Source organism: Mustela lutreola, chromosome 1, assembly GCF_030435805.1.
Source record: "Mustela lutreola isolate mMusLut2 chromosome 1, mMusLut2.pri, whole genome shotgun sequence".
Taxonomy (NCBI): Eukaryota; Metazoa; Chordata; class Mammalia; order Carnivora; family Mustelidae; genus Mustela; species Mustela lutreola.
The window spans coordinates 152,000,485-152,016,163 of NC_081290.1; the positions used below are offsets into that span (position 1 = coordinate 152,000,485).

Consider the following 15,679-nt stretch of genomic DNA (forward strand, 5'->3'; position numbering starts at 1 on the left):
AGAACATCAGATGCTTCCTACCTACCCACAATGTGGCATGAAACGATGAGACAATAGTCAACTCTCCTTATGGCCGCAGCAGAAAACTGGACTCGGGGCCAGAGAGAAGTAGTGTCTCCTTTTCGTATCCACCTGTGTGCTTACTCACAGGAATGTTATCATCAGACAGCTTTGGAGGCTTCTTCACTCTTGTTTCTGGTACTACTTCACAGTAGTTTGGAAGAGCCAACTCCTGCCTGTGTAGGACAGCTGTGAAGTCCACAAGCTTCAAGCTCCCAAGGGATTGGAAGAGCAGTAGCTGTTACCTTTACTTGAAAAGAAGTGGACTAACAGGGATGCCCCTGCTTCCGGGCTTGCTCCTGCTCCTGGTACCAACATGTGACATTATGGTAAGGCAGATACCACCTACTGGCTATGTTCTGGGGAAAGCTGCTTAATCTCTGTACCTCAGTTTCCCCATCCAACATCTTATTTGTAGCCCTGTGGAGAGACAACCCTGAGGCAGGAATGTCCAGCCAGGCCACACCAGATTCCTGACCCACAGAAACGGTGAGATAATGAATGTTGCTTTAAGCCACTGAGTTTTGGAGTAATTTGTTACACAATAATAAACACACCACTTCTCAGATTTAAAGAAATAATAAAAATAGGTTCCTCTTCACTAGTATTGGTTTTTCAATGACTATTTCATCATTAGGATTTTGTTGGGCTTGAGTAGAAATTGTTCTAGATGTCCAGCTCTTCAGCAGGTCATTGCCAATAGTCAGTGCGCTATTTCCAATAGAGCCCCCATCAGTATAATCATGACGCGGGAAGGCAGGTTCTGTTGTTCCTTCTGGATCTTCTACTAACCAACCTAGTTTAATATCCAAATCTCTGAACTCTAGGCAGTTATTTGTAACTGCTCCAGCTCCAGATTTTCTCTCCGCTCTAACAAATGATTCTTTGCTTCTTCCTACCTCTCTGGCTTCTGCCACTCAGTAGGTGGTGGTGACTTGATTACAGTTTTTAGAATTTCTAAGTTATTACTGGCTTGTCAATTTACAGACTGATTTGCACTTATATACTGTTTGTTTCTTCCGTAATCACCTCTCAAGGGAGCAATGCCTTGGGCTCTCTGAGCAAGCCCTTTAATAGAAATCAAACTTGAACAAATCCAAGTAAAATAAGCATTTTGATTTTCTTGAGTTTATACTGCTTTCACATTTTAAAAGATCCTTGAAATTTAACTTGATTTCTCACAAAAGTTTTGTCAGGAGGTCTTCTACTACATGTGCTGCATATTTAGAGTTTCCTCCTAAAAACACAGGTAAGCTTTCATAGCAACAAATCTCCTGTAACGTCAGTCCCTATCCAAGGCTATAGGTCCCCCCAGTTCATTCTGTAGATGCATCTTAGGCCCCCTGATTGGTTGGAATGACCCATACCATAGACAACAGAGGCCTGTCAATGCTGAGCATTCCTGTGCCCGCGCCTGTCAAGGGAAGCTGCTTGTTTTCCTCCTCATGAAGAATTCCTCCATTGGCAGGGCCACTCCAGAGAACGGATGGTCTGTCAACTCTCTCTAAAACCTGAGCCAGTAACAGAACTGTATGTAGTTCTTGGCTCACTAAATCCCTTTGTGATGCACAGCTGCTGGCCAAGTTGGAGGACTGATCACTGAGTAATTTCAACCAGTTAAGAGAGATCGTAGGAGCAGGTTGAACTGGGCCTACTTCCACAGTTGACCAATTCTAAGACCTGTGCTCTTTATCCCCCTTCTTCCAATGATAATACTTGCAAAATCGGCACATGCGTTACAACTGATGCTATCTTAGATGAGGTAAACATCTGTGTTAAGCAGTTAAGAAGCAGCATTATTGTAAATATATTAGCTTACTATTATTATAAGGGTCTGTGGGTATCTGAGTTTAATGCTCTGCTTAATGCAGAGAATCCTGATCATCTGTGGCAAGGGCAGCAGTGAGATGGATTAATTAATAGAGCCTGGGCTGTGTGTTCTGGATCTTTCCTCAAAAGGTTAAGGCTGCTGTGACCAATCTGTGCTGGTGTTTTTTTTTTTTTTTTTTTAAACATTTTATTTATATGTTTATTTGAGAGTGCACTAGCAGGGATGGGGTAGGGCGAAGGGAGAGGGACACACAGACTCTGTGCTGAGCACGGAACCCGACAAAGGGCTAGATCTCAGGGTGCTGAGATCATGACCTGAGCCAAAATCAAGCGCTGGATGCCTAAGAGACTGAGCCACCCAAGTGCCCCTGTGTTGTTTTATATACAGACACAGCTCAGATAAAGTTAGGCAACTTTTCATACAATTTAGGAAACATGTATCTGATTTTTCTAAATAATGTTGGGTTATATGCTTGCACACACCAAACTAAAATTTGCTATCACTTTTTTTTTAAAAAAGATTTTATTTATTTGACAGAGAGAGACACACCGAGAGAGGGAACATAAACGGGGGCATGGGAGAGCAAGAAGCAGGCTTCCCGCTGAGCAGGGAGCCCGATGTGGGCCTTGATTCCAGGACCTTGGGACTGTGAGCTGAGCCAAAGGCAGACGCTTAACCACTGAGCCACCCAGGTGCCCCATGCTATGGTATTTTTTTAAGTAGATTCCACGCCCAGCATGGAGCCCTACATGGGGCTTGAACTCACGACCCTGAGATTGAGTCAGATGCTTAACCAACTGAGCCACCCAGGTGCCCCATTATGGTTATTATTATTTATTATTTATTTTTATTATTTATTTATTATTTATTATTTATTATTATCATTATGGTTATTATTATTTTCTCAATTTATGCTGTTCTGTATAGTTATTTTTTCGGATACTAAATCAATGTGTACATTTTAGGTTCAACAGAGCACATGTACTTCTATAAAAAAATAAGTTTTATTAACAAAATGGGCTCACAGTATAAAATACATATATATGGTTCATTATACCAAAATTTTTTAAAATCATCTTTCTTCATAGGTGTAGCACTGTAGACAAGTAAATAAAACAAGCAAAGATTTGTTCCTCCTGCCTAAGGCCTATGAAACCATGAAAAATGAAGACTGCTAAGTCAATCATTTTTTACCTCCCCTTCCACCATTAACCTCTTGGAAACTGCATCTGTTCCACTTACATTATGTTTTAGCTTGCTGCCTTACCATCCTGGCCACCCAAGAGAGGCAAAATTGGGAAGAGAACGAGTTCAAGTTTAAAGCAAAAGATCTTGCCCAAAACAGAGTGGCAATCCAGCCCAGGAGCTTCTGGCTGTAACTGCTGACAATCAGGTCCCTCAAGGGCTACTTCTTTATTCCTTAAGCCAGAGAACACCACCAAGCCACAGCCAACTTTTTATGCTCTTCTTCAGTTTGTGCCGGCAGCCCCAGCAGAGGACTGCAGGATTTCGGTGAAGTAGAAACGGCTTAGATGTTCCTTTTAGACCTTCCTTTTAGAACTTCTGTAGGAATTTGAGAACGAGGTCCCGCAGTCGTACCCTGAGCATCTCATCATTATCACAAATGATATGAGTCGAATCTTCCTCAATCTGGATGAGTGTCTCGGCTTCCTGGAGTAGGACAATATGGCCCTTTGCTGTGTCTTCCACCTTAATATCGCTGAAGCCATGCTGCTCCAAAAGAAGAGAAAGCAGATGATGGGTATTCTGAAAACAAGAGGCTGACTGAAAGGCAGAGGATATTGCAGCAACTGATGGTTTTAAGAAAGGATACTTCCTAGGCTTGGCCAAACTGAACATTCTAGAAACTGTCATTTTTGATGCTCCCAAGACAATTCTTCAGACTTGTCATAAGATCTCCTACAGCAACAGAATTAAAAAACAGCTTCGTACACTTTAAAAGAAGTCTCCAAACATGCCAATTTTCATGCAAAACACAACAAAATTTATGTAATCCGCTTAAGCTTTTGAGTTATCTGAGGAGCACATCCAAGCGCCTGAGTTCAGGAGTCTGGGGTGCTGGGCTATCCATCACCAGCCAAAGGCTCTGGATTAAAAAAAAGCTTCACCCCATCCCAGAAAAATGCCATTCCTAAAAGCAAGATATCAATAGCCTTGTGATCTGGCAAATCCTTCTCAAGGGAGAATGAGACAAGGCAGGACAGCAAATCCTTCTTTAAGTACCTTAACGTGAGTTATAGAATTTTCTTACATATCACACATAAAGTTGAGAAGAGGAAAAGGAGAAATAACACTGATTTGCCTGAAAAGGACACAGGATAGGTAAAGAATATGGGCTAGGGAGAATCTCTCCCCTTAGTTCCAGAAAGTTCATGTGCAGGTTGGGGCAGATCCTAAGGGTCAAGTTCTACACGAGCCAGGCAGAACCAAGTGAAGCTGCTTCTGGAAAAGGAAGCTGTTTTAGGCTTTTAAAAAACAGGTCAAGCTGAGTCCTACCAATAGGGGCCGGAGGAGCACAAGGTCGGGAGGAAGCAGTCACTCCCCCGCTCAGGGGCTAGCAGGGCTGCACAACTTGGCCACAGTTTTCCCTTTAGGGAAAAATTAAACCACTGATGGCTGGCTGCTGATTCGGGGAAGGGCCAGGGTCCTCCCGAGGACCGCCGACTTCTTCCCTCTCTTCCCACCCATCTGGGAGTTGCTGGCCCTGCTTCTCCCTCTCCCAGGGACCTGAACACATGGGTGCCTCTGCCCTCGCCGCCCCCCAGTATAAGCCTCTTGTCTCTTGTGACACAGCCAGCATCCATGCTGGCGCTCTGATCAGCAAGGGGCTTCTTGAAAAGTAAGTCTCTAAGGAGCAGACTTACAGAGTTTCCTTTATCTGGCCTTCCCACTTCACCCACTGGTCACATCTAAGTTTCTGAAGGGCTCGCTTGGTCTAGTTCCCACAAGAAACGGGGTGTGGTGAGGTAGTCTTCTTGTGGCCTGAGTCTGACAGGAAGGGGCTGGCAGAGAAGAAATGGGGGGACCTACAGGGAAGAAGAGCATGGTCTTCTCCCAACTCTCTGGGACCCTCCCCCGGTTCTGTCTTCTGCCCTGATCCTGACTCAAGCAGATACTACAGGGACAGCAGCTCAGAAGTGTAGCTGGAGAAAAAAGCAGCGACATGGCGTTCCTTGAGGTGAGCGAAGAGTGGGGAGGCCGCGGTGCTGCAGCTGGGGCAGCGCTCACCTTCTCCAGTGTCTGCACAAACTGCTCCACGGGGATTGAGCCGCTCAGCAGGGGCTTCAGCACTTTGCAGTCCGGGATGTCCTCGCTCGCCCGCTTTCTCTTCTTACCGCCGCTGGGCTGGGCTGGCCTGGGTGGGGGCTAGAGCAGGACACCGGGCGGGTCTCATCAAGCACCGAGAGCGCAGAGGCCGAGCGCAGAGGCCATTGTGGGGCCACAGCACGAGCCTGTCTGTCGGTCCCACCCAGGGCCCCGCGCCAGCTGGGGCTCTCCCAACATAAACTAACACCAAGTATCCACACAGCATTGGGACTTTTTTGGCAGAGATCTTCCTTTGATCAAGACTCATTTTTAAGTTTTAAAGGATTCACTTCGGTATTTTTCAATTAAATTCTTCAAATGAGAAACTGTGTTGGCAGCTGCTCAGGTAGCAGTAGCGCGGTGGCCCAGGCCACCCATCGTGGGGGATTAACCCAGAATGACGGGGTAAAAGGTCAGAGAAACTGCCTACAGAGCGGCGGTAACCGAGTCTGGTGAGGATAATGTGGGAAGGTGAGAAATGCTCACGGCAAGGAGCTTGCATGTTTTATGTGGCAGCACAGTCCAAGTCTGAAAGGAGTCTTTTTTGAGAAGGGGGGTGAGGACAAGGGCTCACAGAGCCATGCCATGAGGCAGTAAACACACGGTGAACTGGGGCACGAGGTGCCGGGGACAAGGCCCTGTGGCACGCGGCTCACAGGTGCCCAGCTGCTGCCTGGGGTGGGTTTCCCTGCTGCTCTGGGGGCTCCCCGCGCCCGCACTCTGCACTGCAGGTCTAGCAAAGGCGCCCGCAGGTGCGCTGAGAGATGCCAGTCCTTGGGAGCCGGGAAAGGCACTTAGGATGCAGTGCGGCCCCAGCTCCATGAATAATAGCTGCTCTTCCCGCTTCTCTCTCTGAGGCATGTGGCCAGAGAGATAAGTAGGGAAGAATTTATATCAATGTCTTCTCTGTTTCAATCCAATCCATTAAGAGTCTGGTCTCTGACTTGTGCTGGTGGGAGTGCTAGGACCACTGATGGGGGCGGTCTGGGGGGTTCCTCGTCTTCACAAGCCCCAGTGGCAACTCGGGGGTGCAAGCCCAGCCCACCTACCCCCATACCTGAAGCACGTGCTTGTTATCTTTCGTGTGCAGCACAGCCGAGACAGTCGCCAAGGAAATGCCAGGTTTAATCTCCATGGGCACCAGCGCATCTGCGAGCTGGAAGCAAACGGGTGTCAGCTGGGCTTCCCTACATGTGTGGGACCAGGTGCTGCAGCTGCGCCATCCCAAGTCAGGACTGGGAGGCCACACTGAGCTCACGGATGGCCGGTGACGGCCATGGCCAGCTTTCCACAGCCACCAGCTCGCTCACAGCGCCGCACCCCTGCCAGCCTGGAGGGAAGGGTGCGGCGTATGGCGCAGGGAAGCTGAGTCTTTGTGACCGCCATTCCTCACTTTCTTTTATCTTTTGTTTATATCATTGCAGTCTAAAATAACACATAATTTTAAGGAAGTAAGAAGGTAAAAAAACTTAAAAATACCTTCAATCAAAAATATATCACATATACAAATAATACAACGATCACAAGAAAGAATGGAGGTAAGAGAAACAGAGAGAAGGGGGTGTCGGTGGCGGGTAAACTGGGCTGAGAAGAGGAGGAGAATGAGCTTGAGCCTGCCTGGGGCGCTCTTCCTGGCGGTGGCCCACAACTCTAAGCAGGCACCTCGTGTAAGCCTGTGCCGTCACACACTGGGACCCCAGGGTGCTGACCCTTCTGCTTTGCCCTTTTGTTATTAGTCAACCCCCAAATTATGCACCGCCAAAATCCTGCCACGGGCTCATCACCTGAACCGCCACAACCCACATTTTGGGTGGCTTCCAGACCACTCCTGACACTTGAGTAGGATCTCTTGGAAACTGCTAAGGGCTTCTTCTTACTCTGAATACCTAACAGGTGCTGACTTTCCACAATGGCCTCTGCCTCTTTCCTCATAACCACCAGGTGACTAGTCAGGCAGGAAGGACAGGGACAGCAGCATTTGGCCTGAGTGGGCTAATTCCTGGAAATCTGACTTCTCCCAAAGTGGAACACCCAGCCTTTACCTAGGGGGCCATGTCTTTCCCTACCATCTGAGTCTGACGCTCTGAAGCTCCCCAACTCCACTACCAGCAGCAATGTGTGATCCTGTGAGAAGCCCTCGCTCCTGGGTTTAGTTGACTATTGCTCTGACACATGTAGACCCTGATCTGTCCAAGACTCCTTTATGTAAAAACAAAAGTGAATAAATATGCAAAATGTCATTTACGTAAATATGAAGATCAATATCCCATGGACAGAGGAAGCCACTTAGGATATTTAAAAGGAATGAGGACTGCTTCATGAAATAAGGAAACACACACGGCACGAGTGTGAAATGCTCCCCCCGGGGCGACCCATGTCTGCTCAGGGTTCCTGACAATGCCTGTCCGTATACAGCTTTTTCCTTCCTCCACCGCACTTACTCCCCCCACAGGTCAGGCTGCCTGGTGGCACTGTCTGGGAGGTTTGGGGATGGCATTGTGGGAACCGTGGCAGCCCCGTGAGCAAAATAAGACTCTGTTGTGCCATGAGGGACGTCTACCCGGAGCCCACAACAACCACCCCTCAGTTCACACACGTCTGCGAGCTGGAGACGTGTCCCTTGCCGCCAGAGACCAGAGTTTTCCTACCAGAATGCATCCACGAGGGCTGGCACATCAGGTCTCCCCTCCTGCACTTACAGGGACGGAGGAGGAGGATTAGAAGGAAGCTGCAGAGGACACACTCTCATTTGGGATGGAAATAAGCATCCTTTAGTAGTAGCAAAAACTGAAGAATGGTGAGACTTTTAACCCCTGTATCTCATGCAGGTCTCTCCCGGCAAAACTCAATGATGCTTTTAGCTCTCTATATTCCACACATGGACAAGGATTTCTGTAAATGGATGGTTCTGATTTATACTACATGCCGGTATTGTGTGTACTATAGCATGATTTATACTACAGAAAGGGCAGAAATCACAACTGCCCACCCCTGAGGGCATAGTTATGATGTACTTGTGATGTAAACAGCAGTTACTTCACTACCCAAAAAATGAGAAGGCTCTGAAGATCCCAGAGATCCCTGGGAAGGCTCCGTTCCCAGGTCCTCACTTAAAGGATCTGCATTCTTTGGCCAGAAGACAGCCACTTCTGGGACAGTCCTCTTTCTAAGACTCACGTGGAAAGCCTGGGTTTGACCATGAGAGAGAGAATGGCTCACCTCTGGCATGATTTCGATCTTCTCGTAGCGACGCTTGAAAGGCAAGGCGAGGACCTCGGCCCGCCGGTAAGACATGGCGGGCGGCTGGCAGTCGATCATCAGGTCCATCCGGTGGGACTGCGCAGGTGGTGGCTGTGTGTACTGCTCGGGGCACACCACGTGGAGCGGCTGGAACCCAGGGGATGGGGCGGGGTGAGGCCTCGAGCACGCACGCTCAGCCTCACCACTTTCGGGCCATCTGACCTCTCTCTCCTCCTCTCAAACCCGAGTAATGGGAAGCAGGAGAGGTGAGTGCAGTGCGGGGAAAGAATAAAAATTTCAAGGCAAAGCCCTCAACTGCTAGCCACGTGGACTAGTGGGGATCCACTGCCTCTATTTGCATTTGTTTTTGATTCTTTTTAAGTCACTTTGACAGTGACTTCCAGGGGTCTGCTCTCAGCTGGTCCTTAAGCCCCTGGAGGGCATAGTCTTCTTATCACACCTACCATCACTGACTGGTGGACACAGCTGGAGGCCAGTGGGCAGGAACTACTGACTGTCGTGCTAGTCTGGTGTTCTGGGTTGGGCTTTTTTCCAGTATCGGCAGGTCTGCTCTTTTTTTGCAGTGGGCACTGCTCAGATCACATTCTCAATTGTGTAGGACAGACTGACTCAGAGCTTGTTTACAAAATGTCCCTCTTTGTTACTTTGAGAGACAGAAGTATTAAACCAGCATCTACTTGGGACAAATAACACACAACTGAAAACTGATCCCAGGGGCCCTGAGTTATTGTACTGCCACCGCTTTTACTGAAGAGCCTGGAGCTCACCTCCAGTTCCTGGAGGGAGGCCTTCCAGCAGGCCCATCAGATGCATTCAAAGGAGCGCTTGTTCTGTTGGGCTCAGACTTGTCCTCTTCCTGACCTGGGTGGTATCCTGTAACTCCTCTCAGAGCCACCTGACTGCGAGGTCCCAGCCTGAGGCCTCCAGCCAGCTTTCCCCCTCCCACAGTGGAGACGAGGTGGCCTCCTGTCCCCACTGTCCTGTGCTGCCAGGGCTCCACGAGCACAGAGCACAGCACTGCTGTAGGGAATAGTTAGTGATGAAAACAATAGGCTCTTAACCATGTCTGCCCATATGCCAATACGTACACGGTGGGGGAGCGAATTGCCAAACCTGCCCCAGCTCATCTACTGCTCGAATCATGTCTAGAGAAAGCCCATCTTCCCTCCTGTGGGGCCAGCAAGTGAGCCATCACCGTCAGCCATGTTCTCTGCATTCCTGAGGCTCCCGAGTTTCCCATTACTCACTAGCCTTCCTCAGAGTTCTGTGTTACTGCCTCCCATCCTGAGGTCAAAAACTCTCAGAGGAGAAAAGCACACTTCTGATCTGAGATGTGCCAAGGCCCCATGGTGCTCATTTGAGCTCCCAAAGCAATGGGGAATGAGAACTCTTCCTCTGGCCTCACTCCTGGGCCATTCCCGAGCAGCCTCCCCGTGCCCACTGTCAGATGTGCTGTCCAGTGGGGTGACTTCTATTCCCCACTCTCCCTCTCCATTCTCCCGCTGGATGGCCTTCCTTTCACCCACGCCTTTACCCAACTACTTCTGGCTTTCTCCTATGGCAGAAAGTGCAAAAGGAAAAAAACAAACAAATGCAACAGAAGCCAAACCAAAAGAAACCTCTCATTAAAAAAGCAGAGTAGGGGTGCCTGGGTGGCTCAGTGGGTTAAGCCTCTGCCTTCAGCTCAGGTCATGATCTCAGGCTTCTGGGATCAAGCCCCGCATCAGGCTCTCTGCTCAGCAGGGGACCTGCTTCCTCCTCTCTCTCTCTGCCTACTTGTGATCTCTGTCAAATAAAATCTTAAAAAAAAAAAAAAAGAGGGGCACCTGGGTGGCTCATTGGGTTTAAAGCCTCTGCCTTCGGCTCATGTCATGATCCCAGGGTCCTGGGATTGAGCCCCGCATCGGGCTCTCTGCTTGGCAGGGAGCCTGCTTCCTCCTCTCTCTCTCTTGCCTATTTGTGATCTCTGTCTGTCAAATAAATAAATAAAATCTTTAAAAAAAAAAAAAAAAAGGCACAGTAACTCTGCGTGTGCTGCTCATCCACATGTGGCCCAGGGCCCAGCCCAGGTTTCAGCTAAACTGTCTTTTGGCTCAATGAGTAGTTTTCCAGAATAACTTTTCTCGTGGGAGAGGGGGCAATTTGCTTTTAACCAGACACAGGTGGTCCTCATCAAAATAGACTGTTTATGCTTTCTTTTCCTTCCACTTTTGACTTCTTTAGAACGGAAAGGACTTTCCAGGTGTCAAGCTCAGTACTGTGAAGGATAACTAAGGCGCATGCGTCAGCATGCTGTGGACACATGGGAAGTAAGCTAGGCAAGAAATGCAGCCGGCCCTCTGCCCGCAGCCCGCGAACACCCCAGCGGTGACAGGGCTGTGGAGACACTGCACTTCCCTTCCTTACCTGGACTTCTTTAAGCAGCTTGGACACCTGGATGAAGTTCAGCCGTGTATCAATGGGGCAGTAAATGCATTTCATGGCCAAGGGCTGGTAGGGAGCCAGTGCTTCCAGGTAGGAGAAATCAGGTTCTAATGAGAGCACAAGAACCAAAATTTGAGATGCACGCAACGGAGCTGCTGCCAAGTGAGGAGGCGGCTGGTGTGGTCAAGAGTGAGCAGATGGCTGCACCAGTGGGAGGGTGAGGCAGTGTATGTGTCCGAGGCTGGGGGAACCAGATTCCTTATCACTGGGGAGGAGGAATCTACAACTAAGGGCAAGGAGAGGCCAGAGTGAATAGTACAGAGTAGATGTGGGATTGGAGGTATGGGTGTGAGCTCAAGGTTTCAACATGGAGAGACCGAGGAGATAAACAAGGGTTAAATAAGTAAATGGGGGAGGAAGAAAACCCCTTTACAAAAGAATGCCAAATAAATGTAACAGGAACAGTAAAGGTTAAAAAAAAAATCATCATTTGGCAATCATCACAGTAATAATTTTTTCTGACTAGGATCATCAATAGATGCTAAAAAAATTAGAGAAAAGTTTGGGGAAGTCCCTCCCCCAGCTCCCCAAGATAATTATTACATATAAAACAGTGACCTCACAGTGGGGAAATCTGGTGCAGGCCACTCGAATTGAGTGCTCAGAGTTAACACGCAGGTATGAGACAAACCACACACCACCTACTTGAGAGGATGCTGCAAGAAGAAAAGCAAAGGACCCTGGCTCCATGTCACCAGACACTTCTGCTGCCGCTGCTGTGCTCCCATCAGCAAAGCCGGTGACAGCATGACTGGGAACCACATCTGCCCTAATGGCCCGTCTGTTCCCTCCAGCAGCACTCCCCGCAGGCTGCTTGGAGGAATGGTCTACCCACTCAAGGAGGCTGACCACCCTGAGCCAGAAGAACTGGCACATTTCTGGTGTGAAAAATAATACTTAAAAGATTCCCAACAGCCTGTGGCCCCACGAGGACATCACTTCTTACAGCCTTCAGGCTTACACTCACCACTGTCCCACTAACTTATCCAGTGCATTTGGGAAAACTGATGGAACTTCCAGATTTTTAAATTACTCCCCCTCCAGTGGCTCCTTTTTCTCCAAGAAGAATACCCCCAAAGGAGGCAAGCATCTGGGAGAGATGACAGACACTTTTTTGACGTGGCCTAAGTAAGCTTCAACTGTGCAACAGCTGTAATATGACCCGAAACAGTGGTCTGAGACGCTTCTCTGACACTACCTAACCTCACAAATGACCTAACTCCTGTTCTGAAAGCCCCTCAAAACCTGCTGAGATTTAAATTCATTATCCAGGATGGTTATGGACCATCACACAGCCTCTGATTTCTTCCTAACTGGCTAAAGGAAAACGTCTACCATAGACATTGTAGATGTCTACCAAACATCCACAATCGTCTAACTGTGCCTATGTAAACACTGTACCAACTACTGCATCAGGGTTAACAACTCCTCAAAAAGAATAGGAGACACCACCTTTGGTCCTACTACAGACAATGCTCTCCAGATCACCTCCTGCTTAGCAAAACTTGGCAACAGTGAGGTTCTGGGTACCGTGAATCAAGTCTTGTGGCCTGACTTCCTCTTGGCCAAAGGGGGCCTGGGAAAGAGAGAAGCAGCCCCAGCAATCTGGGCACTTTCCATTAGGCCTTGGTGATAGCCAGAGCCAGCCTGTCACTCATGGATAGGCCACGGTGCTCTCCTGTTGGACACACACAATTTCACAGAACACTAACACCAGACATGACCACTCGGTGACCAGAATGGATCAAAACAAAAAACAAAAACCCCTCTGTAATCATGTCTGAACACAAAACCACAACACTGTTCACACCACAAAATGAGCAAACATTACCCTCTCCTAGCTCCATTCTTCTTGCCTTCTAGATAAGAATTATTAAGATACTCAGTAATATAACCACTCCTGTTTCTTGACAACAGCTAATCCAGCGCAATGTCCCACAGCCAAGAACCCACTTCAAAATCACCCAACATAAGCCCAAATCCATTAAGTTCAACATATTCTGAGATGCCTTCCACTTCCCCATGGTTTGTGCGTCCTTACCACTTGCAACCGAGTCATTAAGCCAACTCTGTCTGACTACTGCTGTGGTGGAGGCCTCTGTCACTCTCACCAACAGGCTGAACACAGGGAAGGGCCCGGGGTCCCTGGTCCTGAAGCTTTGGGGATGGAGTAGATTCTTTTCCATCATTCAAGTCTTAAAAGCAATGAGAAAGAAGTCAACTGATAATTTTCTCAAAAGCTTTTATGTGCCAGGCACTGTATGAAGTGTCTTTTTAAACATTACACTAAATGCACAGAGATACTCAAGGAAGGAGCCAGCAATTAACCCCATTTGATAACGAAGAAGAATGAGGCTCAGAGACATGGGGTAACTTGGCTTAAGTTATAGTCCTTCAGACCAGATTTGGATCAAGGTTTTTTACTTCACTGCCCATAAGATTTCTGACTGAAGACCTAAAATTGATAAGATAATGTAGCGATTAAGGTAAAACCCCTGGCCTGACCTCATGAAAGGATCTGCTCTACTCTGAGGGGTTTGTCTCCAGAAGGAAAACTGGAAGCCAGAGAAAACTATAGCCAAAGGTGAAAGACCCAATTCAGGGAATAATTCCTAAAGGGTAAAACAAAAGTGGTTCCTAGAATTACTGCCATTCTTGAAACAGCACACAAAATCATTGCAAAAGCAGTCATGAGGAATCTGCCTCCAGGCAAAAATCTCTCAAAACCGCTATGAAAGCTTTGCCCAGTAGTTTCCTCACAGTCCATCTTGCTCTATTCTTTCTCTTTCCCCATGGTTTCTTCACCCTTTGGTATTTACGATAGATGTGTTGTTCATATTTCGGTCTGACTGTAAAATTCGTCCCTTGGTCTCCACCTGGTTGGTGCTCTGAGTGACGGTCTCAGTGGAAAGGGCAAGGTTTTGTTTGTTTACCTGTAAATATGACAGTGTTGAGACTAGATTTCCCCCAGAGCTCCATGAAGTGGACTACGTCCCCAAATCGGAGGGAGGGGTGCCCAGTGAACACCACACACGGCTGGCGGAAATCACTGCTGAAGTCTCCGTGGAGGCTGGGGTAGTGCTTCAACTTGTTGGTTTGAATGAGCTGCAAGATGTACAGAGAAGCACACGAAGAGACGTTAGCCTGTACAGCCGGAGGGAAGAACCACACAGCATGCGAGAGGGAGAAGGAAATTAAAAATACACATAATCTGGTTAATATTTGCCGAAAATGGAGATTTTCTATCTACAAGGTGACTTTCTGGACAGATGAGACTTTCTGGTACGTATTAACATACTCAGGGGATACTATTGTTCAGGCTGTTAAGGCCTGATGTAGTCTAAGTCCTCCTTTAGAGCTTCCTGACACCGCAAGCCCTGGCCCCAGAAGTTCCCAGTATTATTTGAAGTACAAATAACTTTCCCAAAACATGTGGATCACCAAGTTCTGTAAACAATAAACATCTCACACAAGAAAAATTATTTACCCACAAAGGACCACCTCTTGAGAAGTTACAGCTGTAAAGTTACTGCAGCAACTTAATAAAGACAAAGGCCAAATTGGCTTTCAGAAATTTAGGAGATATGACATGCTCACGACACAGAGAGCTGTGGTAAGTGGGGCCGTGCGCAGCCTCAAACTTGTCTTAAAAGTGTATGTTCTGAACCAAAAAAATCTCCCTTCCAGCACAATACCTGGCACTATTCTCCCAAAGTCATGCCCAACCCAAGGCAACACCACAGACCGTTACAGCCACAGATGGCATCTTGTGACATGGCTCAGAAGCTCTTCCTTCTGCCCCGGCCCTGCCCCCACGTCCCCCATTCTGGCAATGAAAGGCCAGATGGCAAACATCCAGACTTCAGAGGCCCTAAATACCAGCTAGGGCGAAGGGAGTATTGCTCTGAGATATTGTCTAATGGATAAAGAAATGGTCTGTGACACAACTTAATCCCGAAGCAAGCCACCATGCATAAGAGGGGAGCCCAGTCAACAACCCCAACTCCATCTGAAGTCGTCCCAATACTGACAGGTGGCCGCAATGGGACAATCCCCAAAGGGAAGCCAAATTCTCTTCACGTTAAAGATTTAACCTTTAATTCAGAGAGACTGCTTTTACTGGTAGCACTGCAACACTACCCCAGAGATCCTAACCAGGCATCCAAGGTTGGATAGGTTATACATAGCAAAGATGGAGCAAATGCTGAATTCCCACCTTCTTTCCAAGTTGTATGTGAGTAAACTGACATTCTTTTTATAACCGATTTATAGCCAAAATTATTCCCTGTCCCAGTTAAATAAGGGTAAGCGATGTCTAAAAGACTAAGCCTACTGTATCCATTGCTGTCAAGGAGATGAATGGGATTCTAAGAATAGCAGTGGGTCTTGGCACATATCTTAAATCATTTTTTAGTCATTACCTACAGTTCCTGAAGTTCTTTCTTCTGATCAATGCATAGGAACTAAGATAAATTCATCTCTCTCTCTCTCTTTTTTTTTTTTTGCCAACTGGATCTACCTTTCCAGCTGACTTGCTACATTTGACCATCCAGAATTACCTCTGCACTTCTTTAATGTCTAAACTGTACAGGTGACGAAGCCGCAGGGGAGGAATTCTGTAATTCTTTTTTATCAGTACTAAGGGCAGCACTGCATGGGGGCACGGGCATTGGTCACAGTACCCAGAGTCAACTCCATCATGCCCTAATGTTGGCA

General features: G+C 47.7%; 1 protein-coding gene across 3 annotated transcripts in view; it reads right to left on the reverse strand.

Moving 5' to 3' along the window:
• Positions 1-2,876: 2,876 nt before the first annotated feature.
• The window catches only part of INTS9 (integrator complex subunit 9), a 106,121-nt gene continuing 93,318 nt past the window's right edge, over positions 2,877-15,679 (reverse strand). For all 3 annotated transcript variants that reach the window (XM_059176866.1, XM_059176876.1, XM_059176885.1), the window contains 6 exons: positions 13,897-14,068; positions 10,886-11,010; positions 8,438-8,605; positions 6,276-6,374; positions 5,141-5,278; positions 2,877-3,622 (listed from right to left, as the gene is read on the reverse strand). In XM_059176866.1, the coding sequence (XP_059032849.1) occupies positions 3,446-3,622; positions 5,141-5,278; positions 6,276-6,374; positions 8,438-8,605; positions 10,886-11,010; positions 13,897-14,068 (879 nt within the window). In that variant the 3' untranslated portion in view covers positions 2,877-3,445. The remainder of the gene's footprint in view (positions 3,623-5,140; positions 5,279-6,275; positions 6,375-8,437; positions 8,606-10,885; positions 11,011-13,896; positions 14,069-15,679) is intronic.